Consider the following 12345-nt stretch of genomic DNA (forward strand, 5'->3'; position numbering starts at 1 on the left):
CACAATTAACCTATTATTATTATAATAAATACATTTAAAACACTTAAAAAAGTAAAAACAAACTTATAGTGTGCTCTACAGCTTCTGAGCCGAAGGCAAGGTTAAGAGGCCCAGATCTGAGGGTAAGGTATACACAGCTTTATTCTTAAACAGAGGGGAATTGACATGGTCTCAAGAGAAACAGCTGGGAACTGCTACTGCTGTCCCACATCTGCTATTTAAGACTCCCCACTCTTTCTGCCTAGCTGTATGGCCAACTGCCTTGAAACTTATAAAATGGTGTGATTTCATCTGTGGAACAATGGAAGGTAGTGAAGTCAGAAGCAACACAGGACCAAAACTGCATGACAAGAAAGTCCTCTTCAAATGGAAAAGTGTCATGTTGCTACAAAAGTTCCCGCCCTAAACAGCATTCCTGTATTGGGCTCCTACACCTTCCACAAACCATTCAGGATCATTTGACCTGTGCTGAGATACTCTCACATAGTAGGTTCCTATCCTGGCTAACGGGGCAACAGCCAACAGCAGCACCCGAGGAAGAAAATCATCACTTGCTCCATGTTGCGACAGTAAGGAATTGCCCTCTCCCTGCAAGACATGGTGGCGCTGCGGGCTAAACCGCAGAAGCCTGTGCTGCAGGGTCAGAAGACCAAGCAGTTGTAAGATCGAATCCACGCAACGGAATGAGCACCCGTCGCTTGTCCCAGCTCCCTCCAACCTAGCGGTTCGAAAGCATGCAAATGCGAGTAGATAAATAGGGACCACTTCAGTGGGAAGGTAACAGTGTTCCATGTCTAAGTCGCACTGGCCACGTGACCATGGAAGATTGTCTTCGGACAAAACGCTGGCTCTATGGCTTGGAAATGGGGATGAGCACCGCCCCCTAGAGTCGAACACGACTGGACAAAAATTGTCAAGGGGAACCTTTACCTTTACCTTACCTGAAAGAGGGGGAGTCTTTTGTGGAATTCTAGACAAGAGGATAAGAAAAACAAATTTTGTGGGACTTAAAAATTCTTTATTGAGATTTCCTGTCAAGTCAGGACAACAGAAAACAAGAAGAATGCCCTTTTAAAAAATGAATTATGTGTTTATTTTTTAACATATCCTTCACAACCTGAAGTGTGACTGGGGAAAATTAATATGGTGAATTCTCAGCATTGGATAAATTATCTTAACTATGACAAGGGACAGGAAGTGCCATGTTCTGGTGGTAGCCTCCGGTCACACATGATATTTATTTCCAGCCTTAGAAAAGCAGACCCTTACTTGATTCCCGCACAGGCTGATGTTGAAGAAATGGAAGAATTTTGTTCCTCTTGCTGTAAAGCTTGGTCCATTCATTAATGAGCCTACTCTGCTCAGGCTGGTAAAATCGTAGCTCAGGCTCTGATTGTCCTTGATGTATGAGAGCATGCAATCACTAAAGCAAGCAGAATGATCCTTGGAAAGTAAAGGAAAATTAAAGTGAAATATTGTGCAATAAAAGTAGCAAAGATCACTCAGTGAGTACTATCTGTGCGTTCATAATTTAAATTCACCCACTCACCAAAATCAACTCTCTTGTTTGGTGGGCCACTGTAAAGGTAATTTTGTTGTTTTCCTCCCACTTTTTAAAAAATAAGGAGAAATACTTTGGAAAGCAATAAATGAAATAGGATGCAATCCACAAAAGCATATGCCAAATAAAACAGTATCTTTTAGGTGGCACAAGGTTCTTTGTTATTTTTCCTTCAACACACTAATATTGCTCTCCCCCACTCAAGACCTTAAAATGTGTAGGGAAAGCAGGAAAAGAAAACACTGGTTATTTAGTGCTCACACTCTTTTTGCAATTAGCCACAGATATGACCAAGAGTGACTTCTATCAGGTTGACTGAAATCTGACAGGCAGACCCCACAAGGAAAAATGTCTTGGGAACAAATGGCAGCCATCAATATGAACGGTGTAAGCCATGTGCCTACGACAGATAAGGTGTGTTACCTGTACAGGCCTCTTCTCCTAGCAGCAATAACATGCCTGCATCTGTCCAGGAGTGGTCTCCATTTTATTTTATTTTTTCTCAGAACTGATAGGTCTCAATGCTATGATTTATTTTTTTACCACAAAAAAGGGGGAAGGAGCTATCCAGTCACAGTCTGCTCCTTCTTGTCACAACCACTCTTTTTTATAAGGGGACAGGAGCAGAAATATGCATAAAAGAATGGTGTAGGCATAGCAGGATAATTTTTTTAAAAAAAGTAAGCCTTTATGATGTCACAGTGGCTGCTCCCTATTTTGGAGGATATGCCAAAGTGTTCTTGATTTCAAATTTGCATGGGCAAATGGGGAGGGTGGGGAGTAGGACATAGCACTCTATACATTTGATTTATTTGGCACTGTGTGGAAAGTGACAATTTCGGACCAGTCCATTGAGCACTTTGGAGAGCATGACGATTCAGCATCAGGCCAGCCCTTTCATAAAGATGGTGATAAGGCAGAGGCTGAATTTACACAAACAAATATGTAAAGTAACCTTCAGACAGCTTTTAAAAGAACTAGCCAGATTCACAGAGAATACGTTTATTAATAGTCATGTGTCCTGGCAGCCAGAGCTTTGAAATCTTGCTTTTTCTTCACCACATTTCCCAGAGTGCCACAGCCATTGTGGCCAGTGCCCATGCTGCTTATAGGCTTTTAGGAGCTGTAGTACAAAAAAGCAAGACTCCCAAGCTCTGCTGCCAACGGCATGCAAATTGTATACTTGATGCTGAAGCCAACATTCCCTCTAAGCTGCATGGGTATATGGCCGTGCAGCACTGCATTGGTGCCATGCACCCACAGCCATTGTTGTCACCTCTACCCAGTGCTAGTGGAAAACTAGACAGAACCTTAGCTGAGGCACATAACAAAGGATTGCTTTTTCCATCAGGCAATGTTTATAAGCTTCTTGGGGCATGTGGCTTGCCATTGCTGGAGTAGATCTGATCCAGACCATTTTTATGCGTGCTTCTTTGCAATTACAAAAACTACTCACAACCCCTCTTTACCTCAGTACTTTGACTGCCGGGGCCACAAGGGACACATGCTTCTTGGCCATACACTTGATGAACGGACAGGTATGTATTCAGAGGACATTCTTTGCACTGGTTGGTTTCCTTTTCCACATAGTAGCCAGCTGAGCAGGGGATGCAAGAAGAGCCAGACTGTTCTGACCCAATGGCACAGGCCCGGCAAGCTGAAGCAACACCATCAACAGCATTGGTCACTGTTATTGAGTAGATCTTTGCAACATCATTGATGAGCTTTCTGCTCTGCAAAGACACAGAAGGGGTGGCTAACACATTGTGGCCAGTTCACCAAAAGCACAGACTTTACAGAACAGTTATCATTAATTGTAGGATAGCAGAGGAAAGCAAGACAACCACAACAGCTTCCGGGAAGTGAATATGGCAGCAGAATGAATACATTATCACTAATCATCCAATAACATGCACATAAAGCCCATTAAACCATTTGTAGAATTTACTAACTGGGTAGGCAGCTTAGAAAGATTAAATTGACCATGAATGTGGATATCGAGGCTGAAGGAGTAACTGGAGGTAAGTCTTGAGTAGGAGTGGCAACGTGAGGTAAAGTAGAATTGGTCTCGGTGGCCTCAACAGCCGAAACAGAATCTCTGTGTTCAGCATCAGTCAACACGGAATGAACTTCCTTCAGGGACTTCTCCCATAAAAGCAACTTTAAACCGAACTCATGATTGTGGAGCAATATTTTTGAAAATCCCTTACAAATAGCACAATTTTTTACTAAATGCCCCTCGCCAAGGCAACAAAGGCATTTAGAAGGTGCATCTTGCTGAGGGATTTTTTCCTCAGCCGTTGGTATACTTTTTCATAAAGGTTGCGGTAGTCATAAAAAATTGGCAGGAAACCACTGAGGAAATGAAGGAGGGAAAGGTGGGTTCTAAAAGGACAACAAGCTAACTCTTGTTTTCTGTTTTAAATGATAAAAATATGGACAAAAGAGAAGTAAAGTAAGTAAACTGGGAAGAGTGTAAGTTTTAAGCAGACATTAGAATCTGAGGTGTTACTGTTGTGGCAGACAAAAAGGGTGCAAAGGATGGGCATGTGCAGTAGGCTAGTGAGAGGAGAAAGCATTGGGCATACGGGGCCTAGAAGATTCCAATGGTCTACCACACATGTGTATGAATCACAGGAGACCACAAAGAAGAAAGTACTGTTCCCTGAAAATACTTACATCTTGGCCTTGGCTTGTTCTCTGAAAGGCCCAAGTGAATGTAAAAGAAGCATTTTTGGTGATTATGTGTGTGTATGACTGTTTCTCCTTCCTTCCACTCCAGGATTCCACTACATTTGTGTTCTTTTTATTGATGTCCTATAAACAACGGATATGTAATATAAAATGTAATGTTAACGAGAAGAATTGTAGTTGCTCATCAATGCAAGCATGCCAATCCTCTTCTCTGCAACAAGAGGGAGCAAAGAAGTCCCGGGTTTGCTTACTCAGCCTATGATAAGAAAAGCCCTATGACTAGTCCCCTGTTGACCAAAACATGCATGCATGCGTACACACATACACACACACAGAGAGAGAGAGAGAGAGACTTTTGGAAATTTCCCCTTTATCCACTGTCCAACACCATCACCAGCAGCAACAGGGAATAATCTAGACAAACAAACATATTCTTTGTGATTACAGTGGTCTGTAAGATGTCACTCCTTGGAAAAGATGTGGAAAACCAGAAAACCAATCTCTCATCAAGTCCCTGTTAAAATGTTTGGGACTGGAACACACACCTTTATTAAAGCCTAGTACATCCTTCCTAGGAGAACAGTACAGACATTTATATTTCAATAGCTAATAGCAAAATAATGGAACATGAAGTTTGCCCCTAGACAAGTTATGTGACTGCACTATTGAGCCATAGGACCTCCATTCCACCAAAAGATGGGAAGTTTACTTTGGGGAGCTACAATTGCCAGGATACCCAAGCCAGAATAACAAAGTGGCACGCTGACCAAATATGACTTTTAAGGGGGGTTACACAGATTACTGGAGGAAAAGTCCATCGCAGGTTGTGGAAGTATAATCTCCAGGTGTAAAAGGAAGGTATCTCAGAATGCCAGATGCAGGGGAGGGGTATCAGGAGACAAGTGTCTAGTTGTCTCGTGTGCTCCCAGAGGCATCTGGTGAGGCCACTGTGAGATACAGAAAGCTGGACTGGATGGGCCCTTGGCCTGATCCAGCAGGGCTCTTCTTATGTTCTTATGGGTATTCTGAGAGCTGCAGTCTTAAAAAAAGTAACTTTTCCTATCACTGTTCTCAGCGCACATCCTTATGTGCTAAAGAGCCCCAGATAAGCAAATAAATTATTCGTATCAGGAACATCTTTTTACTTGAAAAATATTTACATATAAGGATAATCATACTAATACAGCTGAGGAAGGTGAATACCAAGGAATAGAAATAACATACAGACATTTATTTTATTTATTTTATTTATATGCCACCCACACTACCCAATGCACTTGTTTCGTCAGCTCTGACCATGGTGTTGCTTACCGCCATGAAATACAGCACGCAATCTGCTGAGCAAATGGTCTCAAAAACAAAAGTGATCCGTCCAAGCTCTGAACCTGTTACCCCTGTTACTGACGTTGGAGGCCTGCTCAACAGAGAGAGAATTAAATAAATAAAAGTTGTTTTTAAAAGACATTTGACAACCAATTACATTTTATGATCCCAACGTGTTTAGGAAAAATAAAAAAAAAGAAGCAACAAGCTGTCAAGTTACCCATATTATTACTACAATAGGACCTCCATATCTGCTGGGGATTAGTTCCAAGCCCCCTCCCATGGATACTGAAAACCACAGGTAATAGCAAACTCTATATAGAGAGAGGGAGGGGAACCAGGAAAAAAATATTTTCACATGGATTACCAGAACTGGCCACTAGAGGGCAACAGAGACCAAACTATATATTCCCCACTAACAGGTATTGATAGCATAGTCTTTCACACCCTCTAGTGGTCAGGTCTGGTAATACATGTAAAATTTTTTTCTGTTTTTTTCTTCTTCTTTTAATATCTTTAATATTTTCAAACCGTAGCTAAGTGAATCAGGGGATACTGATCCTGTGGATAAGGCAGTCCTACTGTATTCTATTCTGAAACTTTGCAGTCATTTCCTGAAGTGGGATTCAATAGTTTTCAGCCTCAGACATTCTATTTTTTTTTCTCCAGTTTACTAAACTCTTTATGTTCGACCCTCATGCATTAGGTTTACAAAACATGATGCTATAATCAAAAATCTTTTAAAATGAAGGCATACAATATCTGTGCTGGATCAAGACAACTTGAATCTTATTTAAGGGCAGAAAAAATGTCTTTAAGAACTAAACGAAGACCAACCTACTCTAGCAATTTTGCAGAGATCCCAGTAGGTGTGTCCAAAGGAGAAACAGGAGGGCCTTCTCTGTTGCTGCTGCCAGATTTTGGAACTCCCTCCCACAGGAGGCCAGACTGGCCCCATCTTTGCTATCCTTCTGCAAGCAGGCAAAGACCTCTTCAGGCAAGCTTTCTCTCAGTGACACCTGAGTGTGATCTTTAGATGGATTGTTATGCATTACCACTTCGACTGGGTTTTTAGTACTACCTGTCTTTTCGACTTCTCTGAGTGGTGTTTGTTCCTTTTTCATATTTGTATACTCGTTGTTTTTAGCTTTAATATTGTCTTTTAATGATGTAAGCCACCTTGGGTCCTTTTTAAGGAGGAAGGTGGGGGAAATATTTTAAATAAATAAATAAATAAATAACCATCAGGTCAAGGATGGGAAACCAAATACTGACGAGTGGACTCTTGCTTCTGTTTGCCCCATCTTGCAGTGCGCTGCCTAGTTTATTCATGGAATCCCCAAAGTTCCATGGCAAGGATGACATTACCCCTCCTCTCCCTTCTCTGCACTGACAACCCACAGCCTGATTACTTCCTTTTTCATTGTCCACCTTCATTCTTCCTGTGCTTAGCCAAAATTCAGCTTTTCCGTAAACCCAATATTAGAATAAAAAATTTATAAGTTTCTTTTTCAACTGAAGATTCCCTCTCATTGTCCAGACTAAGATACTACATAAAATTCTATGTGGTTACACAGCTAAGAATGCAGGGCCATGTGCCACCCAATTTATAGAGACTCTAATAGCGCTTTCAAGGTAGTAGCATATTTAAGGAAGGCTTTGACCACACTATCCCCTGCCAGTAAGTTTCCATGGCCAAGTGGGGATTTGAACCCACATGTCCTGTGGGTTCACTCTATCCATCACTCTGTCCAATGCACCATACTGGGTATCTAAGGATGCAAAGTAGGTTCCTTTACTTCAAATGTCAACTTAAAAAGCTGCCCATTGGATTATGTCCTGAGTCCAATCTAAATCTTATCATTTGAGGAAGACACCGGAGTGCACACTAATGACTATAACTGCAACTACCAGAAACAGACTCCAGTATTCCTTGCCACACCATTGTGTTTCATATGGATTTCTACATTTCAGTTCCTGTTTATAATTTTCTTCCTATGTAGTCTAAGCATAAACCAGTACGAGACAAGATATATTGTGCAAGAAAGAAAAGAAATGAGGCCGTGGTCACACTAGAGGAATGTCCCCCCTCTTCTTTCTCGCATTTTCTGCTTCCTGTATAGTCACGCTTTGTGGTCACATGGCATATACCTTGTGACAGTGGCTCATACATTTTTAAACCATTCTGCTTTTTCTAGGATAAATTAGATGTGGTGCATTCATCTACACCTCTCAAGCAGGAATATCCACTTCCTTTTTTGTGTATTTATCTGTTCTGTTCCTTTTTTGGAAAAAAAATTGTGTGGCTATGTCAGTGTGTCAGTAAATCACCCATGCTTCAAGAATACCTTGAAAGTACATTGTCTTCATAGCATCACCTAGCAGAAGCATGCTGTGGGTGGCAAGCTAAGAAAACCCTCTTCACTTATTTCAAGTTGTATTTGACAGAAGCATACCAATGCACTGACATCCCTGTTTCAAAATTAACTTTTTTAAAATTAAGAGAGTCAAACAACAGCAGGTGAGGGAGGTGGGACCACATTCCCAATGTAAAGGAAATGAATTGATTTAGTAGTACACATTCAATGGAATGGCCGTTGTACTGTGTGGTGAAATGTGGAACAAATACAGTGGTGCCTCACAAGACGAATGCCTCGCGGGACGAAAAACCCGCAAGACGAATTGTTTTTGCGATCGCTGTGATGCCTCACAAGATGGCTTCTTCTATGGCCATGCTTCGCAAGACAAATGTTTTTCGCAAGATTGATGCCTCGCAAGACAAATGAATTATTTTCTTCTTGCGACATTCCCATAGAAATGCATTGCAATGCATTCCTATGGGAAACCGCTTTTCGCAAGATGAAAATTTCACAAGACAGCGCTACTCGCGGAACAAATTACTTTGGTCTTGCGAGGCACCACTGTATAGTAGTAGCCTCCCAGTGGGCTGGATTTGGAATGGAGATAGCAGGGAATGGGCCAATAGAACTGGTAATGGCTGTGCATCATCTGAACTCCCATCCCCCCCCAAAAAAAGGGTTGAAATTCATGAGGAGTAACTGAGAAACATTTTGGGTGTGACCATGGCCTGAGTTACTGTATGTTTCTAAAATTCAATAATTAAACCATTCCTTACTTAAATCCTGGTATATGAAGATTTACAATCAGATAATCATTATCTGTACCTCCAGCCCCACTGCGGATATGATCACCAGCTACTTCCCAACCTGGAAATTGAAGGGGGGGAAATTATTGAAAAAGACAGATTAGATATAATTTTCTAATACATATTTTTTTAAAAATTAAAGATAATCCCAAAGGAGAAAATATTCAAATTGACCAATCAATTCCACAAATTCAATTCACCTAAATTCAGAGCACCTAATCAAGCTCACTCTGACTGAGATCCAAGGGTGTCAACGTAAGGGATTGATTTTTCTCAAACTAAAAAACATTTTAACATTCAAGAAAATGAATTTGCAGTTTAGTCAGATGTATCACAACTCCTATTAAAGTTGATTAACCTTCCCTTCAATGATGAAGATTAATTGGGGTAAAATGATGAAACAATTTATTAATTACTGGTGATCATAAATAAGAGCGAATCAGTAAAGTTTGGTATTCACAGAGAGCTTCTCAAGTTGAATAGCATGTATCATTTCATTAAACTTTACAGCAACCATTAATGTGGGGTAGTGTTATTCTCTCCATCACATATGAAAGACAGTGGATAAGTAACATGGTCTTGCCTACAACCATGAACCAATAAGATTTGAAGACTTCTTGAGGCACACCCTTTACAAGAAACCGGGCTTTCTCAGCAATGCCTCCACCCACACCTTTGGAACAATCTGCCCGCAGAGATCTGCCTGGCTCCCTCGCTGGGTGTTCTTAAGAGCAAACTTAAGACCTGGCTCTTTAGGCAGGCTTTCCCTCCTGTCATCATTTAATTACTTTTGTCATCTTGATTTATATTATTAAGTTGCCTCTATTTTATTATATTGTTTTTATTTTTATATTTTATTGTTAGCTACCCAGAGTAGACTTCGGTCTAGATGGGCGGTGTATAAATTGAATAAATAAATAGTTAAATACACTTATTATCAAAGGATCAAATTGAATGATACAAGGAGCACCTCACTGTATCAGGTACAAACCTGATGGTGTTTTTATCCATCAAAGCTTGTGTATTGTATGATGATTTTTTTTTTTAGTGGTCCATAAAGGAATTGCCTATTTTAGCACTTGCATTTCACTTTGTTTGGACCACATGGCTACCCTCTATTTCAGTAGACACAGAGTTCCCTTACGAGGTAAAATACATCTGTTCATTCCAGTACACTTTCTTCACTTACTCATATTGCAAATTATCTTGGTTTTGTTTTCCGATTGATCAATGGAAGGCAAACACAGGTTACATTTGAAAGTCTGACTTCTCACTCACAAAGCTTTGCAGGAATTTCCCCAGAGGCAAAATGGTGGAGGAAATACAAAATTTTCTTTAACATGTAATTTGATCCTTAGGGCCAAACGCCACATGACGTGTCACTAGGAATACATTCAGTTTCTTCTTTTAATTATTACAGGTGCTGCTGGGATGCCAGGATCTTCCTTGCGACCACAGCATGTGAGAGAGAAGGTTTAACCCTAACTCCCTAATCATGATTCAAATGACCCCTCCTAGGTGTGCTTACAAGGATTTTGGATAATGTTCCCAATGGCATCAATCCTGTTGGAAGCACTTTCTAAGCTTCAAAGTCAGGGGGAATCACCAGGATCATGCATTTATTTTCCATGCATACTGTAAACATGCTGTGACCCAATGAACATCAGTAGTCTCCCCCATTTTTGTCCCACTCCTGTAATTAAATGAAGAGATTATACAAACACAATTCCTGATGATGAACTAGACCTCATATGCAATTTGAGTCCTCAATCATTACACCAGCTCTCAAGAAATTCAAAGAAACAAGAAGCTGGACATAGAAACAAGAAAAGCCTAGCTCACCATTCATTCCATCACATTTTGAATTTCCAACATTGAAACAAGAAGTCTTCATATTGAGAGGTAACACATTCCACCATTTATACTCCAGTCCGAGCACTGGTTCTGTACCTGCAGGGCAGGCTTTGCAGTCTACAAGAACAGAAAAAGTTAAAAGATATTCATTGAATACATTGATATAAAATGAACCTATTTCCTAGATGACACAAGAACACGCCATTCTTGGGTGTTTCTTCATGTTTAAAGAAGCTTCTTAATCAGAGTATAGAAGAGTGTCACGGAATTCTTCATTAAAAATGTTGACACATGAAAGTCTCCTAATTAAAAAGAACACTTAAAACCCACCAAATACAGAAGGGAGGACAGAGGACATAACCCCTGAATGAGTATCCTACATTATTTTATATATTATTTTATATATTATATATATCTTAAATAAAGGCACCTATGTTAGGTAGCAAACATACAAAGTACTGCAAAATTAAATATATCAGTAAAGGCAATTGTTCAGAAAATGGGTTACATATAGTGAAGTAACTGCTTCAGAGAGAAATCAAACATGACTTCAGTCTTTGGTGAGATGGTTTTTGTAGATTTTTAAAACAGTACAAGATTCCATTTTATCATTGTCAGTAGTGGAGTGGACAAGTAAGACCATAGGTAACAGTCTCCATGTCATATTTGAAACATTGGATGGAAAGGATTGTCAGTCTCCAGTTCAAGAAAATAACCAATTGTTGATATAGAGTTTTAATTATACCCTTTGTGCCGTCAGAAAATGTGCCCAGAGGACAAGGAGTGCAGAAGGATGATCCATTGTTGTAGAAACCGGGGTTGCAAGGTGGACACTCTTTCCTCTCTCCCGAAGGGGGCAGTTTCATGGCTTCAGGGATGTCATCCCTGCAGATCTTAGGTTCTACCCATTTATACATGAGCTGAGTCTGAAATTTAAAAAAACAACTAAATAAATTGAAAAAAAGTAATGTTTTCACTAGGGCTAAAGTTTTATCAATGTTTTCTCTAGGCGTAAAGCCATGCTTCATATTTTTTTAGGCAGAACGGAGAGGAAGAAATACTATTAAGTTAACAAAAAAAAACAAGAGCAATGTCCTGTATAAAACAAAGAGAATGCCAGTTGACAAACCCTTAGAGTTGAATTGTACAGATACGTGAATTGTGAGAATCAGGAGCTTGCTAAATGTTGAACAGTGCCTCTTTGTCATAGCACAAGCTTTCTCATCTCCTTATGTTGCAAATTAGCTTGTTATGGGATTAGTCATTGTGAGGTAAACATGGGCAATCATGCTTATTTGCAAGTCTGATTGGAACAGCTATGATATACTAACTCTATCATATAATTTGACACTTAGGTACACAGAAAGAGAAATATTGTTCAGGCATTTTCTTTTACACAGTTATTTATTGAGGAGGAAAATGGGCTCATGCTCCCTGACCCCACTGCCCAACTAGCATGCCTTCTACTAGTCCTGCCAACCTCCCTCCCATGCCTATGTTGGTTCCATATTTGCAGAGGCAATCCTCCTGAGTATCAGGCCATAGGAAGAGTCTACACGCATTCAGATCTTCCTTTTGCAGGCATATTCTTTTGGATAACAGAGGAGCGAAGGGCACCAGGAATACTACAAAAGCACAGCGGCATCTTCCATTTTGGTGCATTGACAACTGGAAACACAGGCCTGAGGAGCCTCTGAAGTGGGCCCTGTTCCATGTGGGTGAATTTTAGGTGTACATTTAAGTCCGT

The 12345-nt window shown here is 40.3% G+C and overlaps 1 protein-coding gene across 2 annotated transcripts in view; it reads right to left on the reverse strand.

Annotated features, from left to right (window-relative positions):
* The window catches only part of ELAPOR2 (endosome-lysosome associated apoptosis and autophagy regulator family member 2), a 95344-nt gene that overhangs the window by 12780 nt on the left and 70219 nt on the right, over positions 1-12345 (reverse strand). Inside the window, exons 9-15 of one of the 2 annotated variants that reach the window (XM_073000799.2) lie at positions 11344-11524; positions 10587-10715; positions 8715-8805; positions 5567-5669; positions 4241-4378; positions 3031-3294; positions 1270-1443 (exon numbers count right to left, since the gene is read on the reverse strand). In XM_073000799.2, the coding sequence (XP_072856900.2) occupies positions 1270-1443; positions 3031-3294; positions 4241-4378; positions 5567-5669; positions 8715-8805; positions 10587-10715; positions 11344-11524 (1080 nt within the window). The remainder of the gene's footprint in view (positions 1-1269; positions 1444-3030; positions 3295-4240; positions 4379-5566; positions 5670-8714; positions 8806-10586; positions 10716-11343; positions 11525-12345) is intronic. The other variant, XM_073000800.2, reaches the window with a different exon arrangement.

The sequence above is a fragment of the Pogona vitticeps genome, chromosome 5 (genome assembly GCF_051106095.1).
Source record: "Pogona vitticeps strain Pit_001003342236 chromosome 5, PviZW2.1, whole genome shotgun sequence".
NCBI lineage: Eukaryota > Metazoa > Chordata > Lepidosauria > Squamata > Agamidae > Pogona > Pogona vitticeps.